This window comes from Rutilus rutilus, assembly GCF_951802725.1.
Source record: "Rutilus rutilus genome assembly, chromosome: 17".
NCBI classification, from domain to species: domain Eukaryota; kingdom Metazoa; phylum Chordata; class Actinopteri; order Cypriniformes; family Leuciscidae; genus Rutilus; species Rutilus rutilus.
In genome coordinates this window covers 18,312,156-18,327,199 of record NC_140230.1, presented here as the reverse complement: position 1 = coordinate 18,327,199, position 15,044 = coordinate 18,312,156, and the positions used below count along the sequence as shown (strand labels likewise).

The 15,044-nt window shown below is 35.6% G+C and overlaps 2 protein-coding genes across 3 annotated transcripts; one reads left to right on the top strand and one right to left on the bottom strand.

Annotated features, from left to right (window-relative positions):
• The first annotated feature begins 1,898 nt into the window (after window positions 1-1,898).
• LOC311306958 (uncharacterized protein) lies at window positions 1,899-6,143 on the top strand. 2 transcript variants are annotated; one of them, XM_084435619.1, is made up of 7 exons: window positions 1,899-2,069; window positions 2,318-2,638; window positions 2,740-3,045; window positions 4,608-4,700; window positions 4,964-5,023; window positions 5,820-5,900; window positions 6,004-6,143. In XM_084435619.1, exons 1-7 carry the CDS (start codon window positions 2,027-2,029, stop codon window positions 6,057-6,059), a joined length of 960 nt encoding a protein of 319 aa, XP_084291745.1. In that variant the 5' UTR covers window positions 1,899-2,026; the 3' UTR covers window positions 6,060-6,143. The 2 variants fall into 2 exon arrangements, with proteins under 2 accessions (XP_084291745.1, XP_084291746.1); XM_084435620.1 differs by lacking the exon at window positions 4,608-4,700.
• Window positions 6,144-6,908: 765 nt separating this feature from the next.
• LOC311306962 (zinc-binding protein A33-like) lies at window positions 6,909-14,539 on the bottom strand (the record flags this gene model as incomplete). The annotated part of the gene is made up of 6 exons (XM_084435624.1): window positions 13,924-14,539; window positions 13,588-13,683; window positions 12,727-12,960; window positions 12,510-12,580; window positions 12,303-12,418; window positions 6,909-7,441 (listed from the first exon to the last, which is right to left on the bottom strand). The coding sequence occupies exons 1-6, from the start codon at window positions 14,368-14,370 to the stop codon at window positions 6,909-6,911; spliced, it is 1,497 nt and encodes a 498-aa protein (XP_084291750.1). The 5' UTR covers window positions 14,371-14,539.
• Window positions 14,540-15,044: the final 505 nt, after the last annotated feature.

Below are 15,044 nucleotides of genomic sequence, written 5' to 3'. Positions count from 1 at the left end.
GAGTGGATGACCATAGTGTCTGAAACCCTATAGTTGACATTATCAAGTGCACTCATTCAATCCCATAATGCACTGCAATAATGAGTCTACAACCGATGTACAATTAACAGCTCTGCACTGTGAGGGTCACGGTTTCCATGACAGATTTTTAAATAAATCATTTAATTCCTAATGGAGTTTGCCAATTATCTAAATATCAAATTATTATTAAACACCAAGCTCAAACTATGCAAAAACAGCAGCCCAGCAACTCAGTGTGCAAACTCGTTTTTATTCACTCCTTCAAGTGGGCTAGTGGACTAACAGGGAATGAGAGTATGGGGATGATTCTGGATACAGCCAGAGTATTTTACCACAGTGATCTATCCGAATCAATGGAAAAATGCATGTCTGAGAACCATTAAAGTCATTCAGTTCCAGTATAAAAACGGATAAAATAAAATCAGCCTATTAATTCCATTATTTCAACATTACATGAACCTCAGAGGATTCATAAACATTTGTAAACCTAAAAAGATTTCATATATAAATGTTGTACATTTTGGATTCTGTCAGTAAGTAAATATTTTACGTTTGACTGGTTCTCAACCTTTATGACGCGAAGGCTCTCCGTTCTCCAATATTAAACGGCTCCCTAATAAAGACTTTCCAGAATTTCTACTTGATTATGACTGCTTGTTTGAAACTTTGAAAGAACAGAAGTGAACAGAGTATTGATATAAATTAATTTATCACAATTAGTTTTGTTTGTGAATTATTTATCCCAATCAGTTTCAGCTGTATGTTCTTAAACCAACAGATATTGAGGAGGAAGAAAGAAATATTTGTATTATTTCTTTCATTATTTATTATGTATTAACCTATTAAATTATAATATTATAATAAATAATCTTGAGAAATCTTGATTTTAATATTTTAGATTAAAATTTGATTATTTGTGATATGGTTGAGTATTATTGTGGGGACATGACCAGAGCAAAGGCAGGAGACACTGCATGCAGTCAATTCAAATTTTTACTGACTTCAGAAAAAAAAGAAAAAAAAAAAGAAAAAAAAAACATAAACAAAGACACTAAAGATGACCCTCCTCACAGAGATCTCTCACCAGCACTGACTGAACAGACAAAATAAATTATTTTATACTGAAAGGTTCAACCATTTCATAATAATAGAGAATTTAAATAATAACATACATAATACATAAATAAACTTTAATGAAAATAATATTCAAAATACATTAACATCAATTTTACAATGGAAGTAATACAAATAATAAACAATACATTTCTACATATTATCAAAATAAACAATAAAACAATGAAGCAATAACCCCCTGCTCACACTGGGAAATGGACTATGCCTACACTACCCAGAATTCCTTGGGATGGCATAAAATGAGGAACATGAAGGCCGCACTTCCTCTTAAACCCCCACCTCCGGAACCATGCTGCAGACATGAACCCAGAAGGCAAGTTTAGAAAATGGGGATATAAACTAATATAGCTGATGTCAATTCTAAATAAAGAAAATAAAGAAATAAAAGTCTTGGTGTCTTTTGTCATCAGTCTAATGTGCACCTTAGACTAGAAAAATATTTAACCAAACAATGAGAAACAAACATTTATGCAAAAAATATAAACCAAACAATCAGGGCATACACCGCATCAGGGGTAACTTATGACATCGTCATAATCATAAAGTCTTGACTGCGATAGTTGCAAACAAACGTTCCCGTGTTCTTTATATTTAAAACTTGATATCTAATGTCACCATCAATAGACATCTTAGACATCAATAACACGTTTAACATAATAGAGATTCCACAAGAACATATTTATATTTTGTATGTCGTGCATGGTATAATGTCAGTGAAATGCAGCTGTATAAAGTGTCAGCACTGAACAGTCAGTTGGTCAGAGGAAGTTCACAACCACAGGAGGAGCTGATGATGATTAAAGGAAGAACTGTAACTATATGATGAAAAGAAAGACTGACAGAAACAGAAAATGGCTGATCGTTGTGTCACATGTGTCTGCTGCGACTGATCATTCTCTGTCCACTTCTGACAGGTAAAGAAATCTTTATATGGTCTATAAAACATTATGCAATATCTTCATAATGTGAACAACCATCTGTTCAAAAATAATTGAATTACTTTGGGATAGAGACTGGCAAAGAGTTGGATTAAGCATATATGGTTTTATCTTGCTGAAAAGGTTATTACTTCAGTTTTTAATAATTAAGAAAATATTTCTTGTATGTCATTAAAGTTTAAATAATTAACACTATTATTTTACTGTTTTATATTAATATGTAGGTACCAGTGGAGCAGAAGAGACTCGTGTGTTCAGCAGTTCTGGTGAAAATGTCCGTCTGCCCTGTAATAATGCTCTTTCTGGCTGCACATCGACTACATGGACCTATACCAGACTTTCAGAGACAGTTGAACTGATTTCTGGAGGGAAAAAGAAGAATGACATAGAGAGACGTGAGAGACTGAGTCTGGGGTCTGACTGCTCTCTGAACATCAAGAAAGTCACACAAGAAGATTATGGGCTTTACGCCTGCCGACAATTTGTGAATGGAAGTGGAAAACAACAAGGAACTGATGCACGTGTTTATCTGCATGTTCTTCATGGTCAGTGTTTCTGTAACTTTTTAAATAATACCTTAAAACTCACATGTGTAATAAAAAGAGTGACGTCTGCAGTGGGATTTCTGTCTTATTTTGTGTTTCAGTCTCTTCATCATCCTCACAGACTGAGATCAGATCAGGCTCTGTGACTCTCTCCTGTCAGTTGTATTCATATGGAGTCTCTTGTGATGTTTTGGTCCGTTCTGAGGGACTTCAGCTGATCTGGGTGAATCAGGCTGGTGTTAGTGTGATGACAGACTCCAGATATCAGATATTTTTCTCCTCAACACACTGTATCAGCACTCTGACTACAACACTCCTGAATGAAGATCACAACAGAGAGTGGAGATGTCAGGTTACTCAGAGAAATCAACTGAAGACCTCAGCCACATATACTGTCAAGTATTCAGGTATTCAGTTCCAGAAGACCCAATTATTCAGAGACATGATGACATTTGTCATTCATTCAGGACAAAATGATGGTTTATGGGCTATATTCTAGTTTAGTGTGTTTCTCTCTCATATAAATGAGACATAAACTGCTTCATGTGGTTTTATGGTGACCACACCAGGGCCACTTTGGGCATAAAGGGGTCCTGAGAGAAATCATATTACCTCCATTATTCACTGAACAGAGTTTTCTGCTTCCTTAACTTCTTGGAAGCAAGATCATCAAGTTGTTTTAGCTATAGCACCTTAGTAATATAGATAGCAAAAATTTCAGAAAACATGTAGGCCTTTGAAAAACAGGACATAAGAGAAAATATTAGTTAATTGTTGAAATTTAATTCATGACAATGAACAAGCGATATCTAATCATGATATAAGTTGCTTACATTCATGTATGTGGTCTGGCTGTTGTTTCTCCGCCTTGTCATTTTTCATTTATACATGATTTGTAGGTGAGCATTGTGATGATGAAAAACCTTTTAATCTACAGCTCTCTTCTTGCACTCTTCCCTCTCGAGCCACAAGCGGCCCTAAAACTGTCCAATTGAGCCATTACAGCTGCCTGGGTCTTACTTGCAGATTAAAGTAGCCTATTTAAAAAAGAAAAGAAAAAACAATGTTTTGCTTTGCAGTGGCCTCTGCTGGCTTGTGGCTCCTGAGCAGCTGCTTTAGAAACAGCCTTAAGGCCCTATTTTAACGATCTGCGCAAGGTCACATAGATGACTCACTTTAAGTCCAAATCCACTTTTAGTTTAACGACGTAAAAAATGGTGTGCATGATCTTAAACGGTTGTCCCTATTCTCGCAATGAGTAATGGGTGTGTTTTGGCCCATTTTGTGTTTTGCGCTCGTTTAGCCTACATGACGGAATTTGATAGAGGAAAGACTGAACGCTTCTCCAGAGAGGAAACGGATCTGCTTGTGCGCAAGGTTAAAACGCGCAAGCAGACCATCAAGCCGGATTCCACCATATCTTTATGTACACAATAATAATATTTGACATTGTTTATTTTTTATCAATAGGTCAATAATATTTGACCTTTTATTTTTAATATTTGACATGTTTATGTGCTGCTGCGCGTCCCAGTGTGTGTAAGCAGAGTGTAGGCCTACACGCATTGTGGACCCGCCTATAGGCTCATATTACTAACGTGCTAAATAACAAAAAATATATATATATATTGCGCCATTGACTTTAGACCAGGTTTCAGTTGGTCAATGGCGCAGTCTATTTGCCTCAAAATAGCAACACATCTATAATGCGCTTGAAAAACATCTCATTTTCAGACCAAATGGGTGCAAAATGCATTTGCATGCACAAAACACACTTGCCTGGTAGCCTACTGCATTGCGCCGGGTGTATGATGGGGCCCTTAATGTTACACAAACCTCTCTTCCCAACAACTGCCACTGTAAACAGTGATGATGGATCACAATTGTTGGCCTATGTCATGATGTGATGTAATGATCAAGTATGAAAATATGATGTTGATGTCCTACATCTAAACATCATCTTCTGCAGCTCCAGTCGATTCAACAACACTGACTCCAGTCAGCAGCTCAAACTCTGAGAAGAAATCAAGCAGAACTACAGCAGCAGATTCAACACAACAAGGTGCAGGACTGACACACATCATCAGTCTCTCTCTACAGTGCTTTGCACTTTTTGTCACAATTGATTTGACCACAATGAAAGCTTTAACCACAATGAAATTATTAATTCCATAATTTCATTATCCAAAACATTTGTATTATATTTGTACATCTGAAACGTCTTCATACATAAAACGTTTTACATTTTAGATGCTGTCAATACCTAGATATTCTAAATTCCAGTGTTTACAGTGTTTGAAGTGAACTAACAGACATGATCCACAGATCCAGCTGACACATCATCAGATCATGAAGTCTGTATGGCTGCTGGATCAATATTCAGAGGTATGAAAAGTCTTTGCATGTTTTTTTCATACTGATAACTCTATACCATTAAAATGTCAGTGAATTTGTAAATGGTTTGTAAACTAGATGTACCGCATGGCGGTACAAAATATGACCGCCGCTCAGGCCTGCACTGGCTTTCCACAAAAATAAATGACGTGGAGCAATTTGGCTGTATTGCGTGTTTATGTATATACCTAAAAAAAGTAGTAGTATGTGCATGTCTGTCTGTGTGTGTGTGTATGTGTGTGTGTTTGTGTATGTGTGTGTCTGTGTGTATGTGTGTCTGTGCGTGTATGTATGCATGCGTACATGTGTGTGCGCGTGTGTGTGTGTTTGTGTGTGTGTGTCTGTCTGTGCATGTGGATTTGTATGTGTCTGTATGGGTGTGTGTCTGTGCGTGTGGATGTCAGTGTGTGTGCATGCTTGCGTTTGTTTGTATTCCTGCATATGTGTGTGTGTGACAGTATCATGGCCCCCGGGGCCCAAACAAAATTTTTCCGTAAAAGTCTAGTAGGGCTACATGCCCACCAAATTTCATGTTCCCCGGTGTTTCGGTGTCCCTGGTATCGTTGACGAAAAATTCAGTAGATGACGAAAAAAAAAAAAAAAAAAAAACTTTGACAATCCCTATATGACCGCTTTCGCTAGCTACGCTAGCGGCGGTCATAATAATTGTTCATTGTTTTATATCCTTGATTTCATCTACAAAGTCATTTACAGTTTCACATATTCATTCTCTTCTTTTTCTCTATTCTTTCTATCTTCTGTCCGTGTCCGCACATGTTTTCTGTAGAGATTGTAAATATTGTTAAGATTGCAGTGTTCACTGCTCCGACTGTGATCCTTCTTCAGATCATCTGTGCAAGAAGAGCTGGTGAGTTTTAAAAGACACAGAATCTGATGATTCACACTGATCTGTATATCTGTGATCATGGTAAAAACTTACGGTCAGTAAATTGTATTTAATTATTTTGTAGGAAGGAAGGACTCACACCATCCAGAGGAAATAGAGATGCCTACAGTATTAGAATAAAACACACTATACAAATAACAAGATTTATCTTCATGTTTGTGAATATTATCATTTTCCAGTGCTCCATATAAAAATGATGTAAACAAAACAAGTTACCTTAATAAACATGAATGGTTATTTCCACACACAGAAATCATAATACAAATACATGGTGATTTCACCTTTTAACTTTATTTCCTCTAATCTTTAAACTTTTTACAGAGGGCTTTTTAAATGTTTCAAAAGTCAATTTTAAATGATGACACATGAGTCTGTTAATTATCATGACATATGTACAGAGTTTTTTTTATGTTTTTTTTTAAATTATTATTATTTGTTCACTGAACATTTCAAGGCAAAATCAAATCCGTATGTTTCCTCCTAACCCTAAATATGAAAATATATGAATGATTATCTTCCCCACCCACAACATGCAAACGTCTTTTTTGGTCCTCAAATATGTGCTGAAAAATTATTTGAGTTTATTTAACTCAAATATAAAAGCAGTGGGAGGTATTTAAGGCATTAGAGAAAATTAAGGATAATTAAGGAATGTTAATCAAGCAACAATATAATAAATAACAGAAAACAACTCATATCTCTTGACTGGATAAAAGGGAGAAACGTAACTGTTAATTGCCCACTTCTCATAATTATTCATAATTTGAAGAATTACCGGTATAATGAATATTTATCACCCGTCCCTGTTGTCATTAATGCAGTGAGTGAATCGCACAAACTTCAAGAAGCTACATTTAAATTTTAGTTCATGCCATCGTGATGTTTCATTTGATGTTTCATCAACCGGTCTGATATCAAAGCTGTTTAACAATATCCCGTCTAGAAGAATTTTCAGATAGTGACTGCATGTTACTGTCTGCCAGAGTTAAACTCATATGAGCAGACAGTGAGAGGGTCACTATTCAGTCCATCCAGATAAAGTCCTGGCACCAGACTGAGACAGCAAGGCTGTTTTGAGCTGTAGTTTATCTGGATCAACCGAGACATGTTGTCAGCGTTATAGAAGGACACCTGCTTTCTCTCACAGTCTAGATACAACCCTATTTTCTGTGGTTTGTCTCGAGTACTTAATGGAGTGTCCTTTCCATCACAGGACAGAACGTATCCTTTATTGTGTTTAAGGTGGAGCAGGATCTCACTCTCGCCTGACTTTGTTGTCGGCTTTTCTGCACCCATCTTAATTCCCACAGTCCAGTCTGGTTTTTTATCGACCTCTACTTCCCAGTAGTGCTGGCCAGTTTGGAAGTTTTCCACTGAAACTGTACCTGGGTTGAAGTCTTTATACAGACCAGACATTCTGTCAGCTTGTCGGATTCTGGCGCCCCCTGGAGACACTCTTAAGTACGACTCTCCAGGGTTTTTCAGGGTTAAACTCTCAGGAACTACAGCACAGACACAGACAACATTATTAAATCATGAATCAGTTTTTGAATGAGACGTTATTGCAGATCTTGCATTGAACGTTCTGGTTATGTTTCGTTCTAAACCTATAAGTACAAATGAAACTTTTGCAATTAATTCCCCAAACCATTAAATGTACAGATTCCTTCATTCAAATTTTGTTTTTGTATTTCATCTTTTCAACTGTGCTATTTTTGGTTTATGTTTTTAAGAAAATTAAGTTTGAAGTTTGAAAATGTCCTGTTGATTTACATTAATAAAATGCTTGATTATAAATATGCAACTGACTAAATATCTCTTGTGATATTTGTATATTATGTTCTGATTGGTCACATGTATTTTTTATGGTAAATTTTGATTGGTCTTTTCTTTCTTCTATCTATTTAATCATCTGTAGCTGCCTTTACACTGCAAATGTCTTACAAACAAGGATGTCCAAGATTATATTATGCAGAGATGGGCACAAATACATCAAAAAGTATTTAATTACAAATTACAAATACTTACTCATCAAATGTGTTTAAATAAAATACAAAATACTGCTGTGAAAAAAAGTATTTAATTAAAATACAAGTAATTTGTAATTTGAAAATACAAACAAAATGTACAGTCTTCTGTAGTGTGAGAGTAAGTGTGGCGTTAGATACATGTAAGAGTCTAGAATATTGCAATATCATTGTTTAGTGCAGAAGATGCGCTTTTAACGTACATGTTGCCACATACTGTCATAATAAAAGATAATTACGCATATAACACTATATTTGTATTATATTACACAAAAACTAGTTAACGCTGCTGTGAGGGTGTTTCTAATAGCGCAGCTGTGACAAAGTTGACAACTTTCTCTCTTCCGACTGCCATTATCTATTTTTTTACTCTTTTTGAAAGTTGTGAAAACGATGTTGTGGCGTTTTTCTTTTGCTATTTGAGCAAATTGGAACACAAAAAAATATATTTAATGTAGTCTTTCATTCACTGCTATAGAAGTTTACCCAACTATGACGCCTTCCACTTCTGAGAAACCCAGAAATGTGAACAGGGTCAATAGGATGTGTCACATCACGTGATTTACTTGCCAAAAACTGTGATAGGCAATTTGGTAGTCCTATTAGTATTTTATGTCTATGGTCCTAGGCATAGTTCACCCAAAAATGAAAATTAGCCCATGATTTACTCACCCTGATGTCATCCTAGGTGTATATGACTTTCTTCTTTCAGAAGAATACAATCATAATCTATCCATCATAAAAGTGCATCTATCCATCATAAAAGTGCGTCTATCCATCATAAAAGTGTCTATCCATCATAAAAGTGCATCTATCCATCATAAAAGTGCGTCTGTCTTAAAAGTGTCTATCCATCATAAAAGTGCATCTATCCATCATAAAAGTGCGTCTGTCTATCATAAAAGTACATCTATCCATCATAAAAGTGCATCTATCCATCATAAAAGTGCGTCTATCCATCATAAAAGTGTCTATCCATCATAAAAGTGCATCTATCCATCATAAAAGTGCGTCTATCCATCATAAAAGTGTCTATCCATCATAAAAGTGCATCTATCCATCATAAAAGTGCGTCTGTCTTAAAAGTGTCTATCCATCATAAAAGTGCATCTATCCATCATAAAAGTGCGTCTATCCATCATAAAAGTGTCTATCCATCATAAAAGTGCATCTATCCATCATAAAAGTGCGTCTATCCATCATAAAAGTGTCTATCTAGGGGTGGGCGATATCTCGATATTTACGATATATCGAGATATTTTTTAAACTCGATATGGATTTTGACATATCGTATATATCGATATATTGTTTATATTTAATTCTGATTTCGGCAATTTGCTTGTTTGCCTTCTCTGTGCTGTGCTCGCGCTCGCCCCCGCCCTCCTCCGCCTCCTTGCTTTTGTTCCCCCTCCCCTCGCGTGTTGTCTCATTCAACCAAGTGCCCCGAGTCCGGTCAGGCACATACATTTTTCCCCGCCCAGCGAGTGCTTGAAGTGCGTCAGAAACAGCGCGCGCGCGATCAGTTGTTGTTGGTAATTTTTTGTGTAGCGTCGCCTCTCGCCGCATTGCTTTTGTTTGAGGGCGCACTCACACTTAACATGCTCCCCTGTAGAAACGGGCCTGGCAGCTCGCGCAAGGTCTAGACACGGTGAAAGTTTCCTGATTGTGACGGATGGCTGAATTTACATGACACATTATAAATTAGCATTAGCCTAAGTTACCTATTCTGCTATACAGTGCCAAAAAGAAGAGAAGAGGATAAAGGTGGATAAAGACAGAGGTAAAGTGATGTAATGAATGAACAGTTTATCTAATTGTATAGTAGTAAGATACTGTAATTTAATGGCAGTTATTTTTACCTTAAACTTTATGCTAGCAGTTGTTCTGAGTTCCCCAGAGGCCCCAGACAGTGTGATTTTGTGACAATCATGTCAATTTTTAGATGCATTTTTATCACTTTTTTTTTAATTAATGTTTTGCTCTACAGTTGTGCAGTTTTTGGGGGATATATGGCTTTTTTTTTTTTTTTTTTTTTTTGCCAAAATTAGTAATGATATTTCTATACAGGTTTATTAAAAATAGTGCAATATGTATTATTTCTTCCTTTATTTTACAGGTAAATTATTATTTTTGTATACAGGGATTTTTTTTTTTTAAATGTCGCAGAAGCACTTTGTTCCTACATGAACAGCCTACCTATTTGCACGTCAATAAAAAAAAGACTTTGTGGTATTTGGCATATTTGTTTTTGCAGTAGTTTTTGGGGGGTTATTTTTCCTGTAAAGATATCGAGATATATATCGTATATCGAGATATAGCAAAATATATCGAGATATATTTTTTGCTCCATATCGCCCAGCCCTATGTCTATCCATCATAAAAGTGCATCTATCCATCATAAAAGTGCGTCTGTCTATCATAAAAGTGTCTATCCATCATAAAAGTGCATCTATCCATCATAAAAGTGCGTCTGTCTATCATAAGTGTCTATCCATCATAAAAGTGCATCTATCCATCATAAAAGTGCGTCTGTCTTAAAAGTGTCTATCCATCATAAAAGTGCATCTATCCATCATAAAAGTGTCTATCCGTCATAAAAGTGCATCTATCCATCATAAAAGTGCGTCTGTCTATCATAAAAGTGTCTATCCATCATAAAAGTGCATCTATCCATCATAAAAGTGCGTCTGTCTATCATAAAAGTACATCTATCCATCATAAAAGTGCATCTATCCATCATAAAAGTGCATCTATCCATCATAAAAGTACATCTATCCATCATAAAAGTGCATCTATCCATCATAAAAGTGCGTCTGTCTATCATAAAAGTACATCTATCTATCATAAAGTGCATCTATCCATCATAAAAGTGCGTCTATCCATCATAAAAGTGCATCTATCCATCATAAAAGTGCATCTATCCATCATAAAAGTGCGTCTATCCATCATAAAAGTGCATCTATCCATCATAAAAGTGCGTCTGTCTATCATAAAAGCACATCTATCCATCATAAAAGTGCTCCACAGGCTCTGGGGGGTAAATAAAGGCCTTCTGAAGGGAAGTAACACGTTTGTGTAAGAAAAATATCCATATTTAAAACTTTATTGACTAAAATAACTAGCTTCTGGCAGACGGCCAACGCACGTTGACTTGCGCCACAAGAGTAACACTTGACGATGTATGACGTAGATGTAGGAGTAGCCTAAGCTTTGACGCCTCTCGCGGTTCAAACAAACAGGGCTGGCCAACAAACTCAAGGTCCTCCCACATTTCTCTTTAAAAAAAATTGTTTTAGACTTCTAATCCGTGACTGGTGTTTTGTTTTGCTCTATCCTCTGCGCTTCCGCGTTCATCATTGCGTCATGCGTCGGGTCAAGTGATACTCTTTCGCCGTAAATCGATGTGTACAGCCGTCTGCCGGAAGCTAGTTATTTTAGTCTTTAAAGTTTTAAATATGGATATTTTTCTTACACGAATGCATCGTTTTGCTTCAGAAGGCCTGTATTAACCCCCCAGAGCCTGTGAAGCACTTTTATGATGGATAGATGCACTTTTATGATGGATAGATGCACTTTTATGATGGATAGATATGCTTTGATGGACTTCAAAACTTAAACGGCCATTCACTGCCATTATAAAGCTTGGAAGAGCCAGGACATTTATAATATAACTCTGATTGTATTCGTCTGAAAGAAGAAAGTCATATACACCTAGCATGGCTTCAGGGTGAGTAAATCAAGAGAAAATTTTCATTTTTGGGTGAACTATCCCTTTAAGCCTGGTGATGAAAGTTAATATATGCGAAATAAAATTATATATTTAAAAAAGTATTTTAGTATTTTAAATATAAATTACAGTCTCTCGAAGTATTTAATTACAAATTACATTTCATTTATTTTTGTTAAGGAAAATACAAATTACAAAATACTCAAAAGTAATTAAATACGTATTTCAAATACATGTAATTAAAATACTGCCCATCTCTGATATTATGTTATATTTCCATAGATTAAAAGGGTCTAAAAGAAGTGTAACCACTAAACATACTGAAATACTTTCCTTGCACGCTGAACCCATGTTAGAAAACATTGCTTAATAATTAAATTGTAAAAGTTCCAACCTTTTTTTTTTTTTCAAGTAATTGTTTTTGATTAATGAATTCTTTGAATTGTTTGGATTATGAATTCTGAGGAAGTTTTCTTAGGGTTACTCAATCTAACATTACATTACACTAGATATTTCTTTATTATTATTATTATATATTTTGAATAATTTAATAGATCAGGCATTTCTTTGAGGAATGCACTTTCAACATGCATGTTTGTCATTCTTCACCTGCTTTGATGGATTGCAGCATCTCCTTCCACACAAAGAACTGCAGGTGAGTTTCATGGGGGCCAAGAAAGAGAGAATCAGGAAGAACAGTAAGATCTTTCACCCTTGACATATACCTGAAACAGAAAGTCAATTCAGCATCAGAAACTTAATTTCTAAAGAAAAAGTGTGATTTAGGTCTAAATGACAGCATTGCATGTTATTAACTTATTTGTTGGTGTCCCAGCGGCCTTCTGCTTCATGTTCTTTGTCATTGGAAATCCTTTTTCATTCCACCACTGTAGAAAAAAGCAGACTCAAAAAGTACTTCTGTGTTTTATTTATGCTAAAACCTAATTGAAAACTAGTCCTAAAAGATTATCATATGTGCTTTTTATAACTTTACCCTTTAAAAATAGAAATATGTAATCTAATGTGTTGTAACCTGTAGAAAGTGATCGGATTGATCAATCTCCAGTGCTGACTGCAGAATAATCTCCTTTTCTTTGTTCTCCATAAATCTTTTGTTTATCAAAGACTGATTCCTCTGCATGACTTCTATAGCCTTATTTTCCTCATCCTCCAACTGTTTCTTCACCTCGTCCTCTTTTTGTCGTAAGAACTGGTGCATTTCTTCAAACTGAGCAGAGATCTGGGCTGATAAGGTTTTGGATTTATCCTAAATAGAGAAAGAGAGAGAAAGACAATATTTGTAAATTAGTGAATTTTTGTGTTTCCATTCTTACCTTCAGGAGCTATTTCTATCTGATCTAAATGTTTAACATATTTATATTTGTGTATATGTAATGTACTTGGTTGATTCGGTATGTAACATTGAGGATGGCTCATCCTCCCTTTTTTTTACAAATGTCATGAATTATTAACCGAGATAGTTTTGGGAGTGACATTCTTGAGGGAAAAAAACCAGAGTACTATGATATATATTAAGTATTATGATATAATAAAATATAATATTTTACAATAATTGTATTTTCATTATAATATCAGGACAGTTATATCAGCCTCAAATATTTTACTTTGTCATCCAAAAAAAAAAATATCAGAATGAATTTTAATTCACATATTATAAACTTGCAGGCATATTATAAACAGATAGGCATATTCAAGTATGTATGTAATGTATGCATTTATGTTACAAGTGTGTATGAACTGTTTTTTAATGTATTTCTGAATAAATTGATAGATAGGCCAAAAACATGAGTACAAGCATGAAATGTGGAGCCACATGTGCAGATAATTCATTCATTATTTTTTATTTTCTCTTTGTTTATATGCTTTGATATACCTCCGTTTTGGTGATCTCAGTTGTCTGTTGTTGTATCATGTAATCCAACTGTCCATTTTCTTTGGCAAGAAAACCCAAAGCAGTCTTCAGCTCCCCCTACAGAAAAGACACGTCAGACACGATTTAAAACGCACTGAGAGAAAGCAGAGAAGGCTCTCTGGATATCTTTAATTAAACAAGCCTGGGGTTCAATTTTAGAAACCTAATTATGCCAGGAATAACATTACACAAATAGCATAGTTTGAAAGACACTTGAAAGCAAGAAAGGAGTTTTTAATCTGCAGTGCTTTTATCAGGAAGTCAGATGCGGCTCTTATGTAAATGACCGAGATTTACCTTGTTGATCTGCGCAGCTTCTTTCACGGGTTTAAAGACGTGGCCTTTATGTTTGTCTCCATCCCTGCAGATGACACACACCAGCTTCTGATCAGTCTCACAGAATAGTTTAAGCTTCTCATCGTGTTCAGAACACATCAGCATCCTTTCCATTTCTGGAGATTTTAAGGTTTGTGTTCCTTCTTTAAATGTGGATCTGTCCAATTTCTGCCCGGCAAGGTGCTCTCTCACACTCGAGGTCATGTTCCTCAGTAAACGGCTGGATTTCAGGTCTTCTGCGTTATAAGGCCTTTGGCATTCTGGGCAAGCGCTTGGTCCCAGGCTGGCCTGCATGTGGCCCGTGATGCATTCCCGACAAAACGAGTGCTCACAAGAGAGAGTCACCGGATCCGTAAAATCACTCAAACACACGGAGCACTTGATCTGCAAAGACAAAGGAGAATGCATTTTAGCTTCCTTTTCAAAATCTTGCTAAACAATAAGTTTTGGTTGAATAAACTTATTCTTTCTTCCAAAGATGATGATGTTATTTTGTTAGATGTGCTTGTTCTACCAAGACCTTGTTTCATAAGTGAACACTTTTGGTTTCACATATACATTTAAATTTGGCTTGCGTAACTATTGTTCCTCCCACAGGTTGTATAATATGAAAAGTAGTCAAACTGGAATGCCAGACCATATGCCTATTTCTACATGGAGACTCAGATTGTATTGTATTTGCACAAATACTTTTGCTTGTATGTACATAGGCCAATGCTTGTTTTAAGCTTGTGTTGACATGCCCATTGTTAATTCTGTCAACTTTTTCCATGTAATATTTACAAAACAGCTGAACAAATGGTTTAAAAATGGTGCACCCTACAAAAATAACCCAATGTATTTAGAGATAAACAATAGGGATAGTTTACCCAAAACTGAAAATTCTATCATAATTTACTCACCCTTCAATTTCAAACCTGAATTTCTTTCTTCTGCTGAACACAAAATAAGATATTTTTAAGAATATGGGTAACCAAACAGTTGATGGACCCCACTGACTTATATAGTATTTTCTTTTCCCATATGGAAGCCAGTGGGGTCCTTCAACTGTTTGGTTACCCATATTCTTCAAAATATATTAT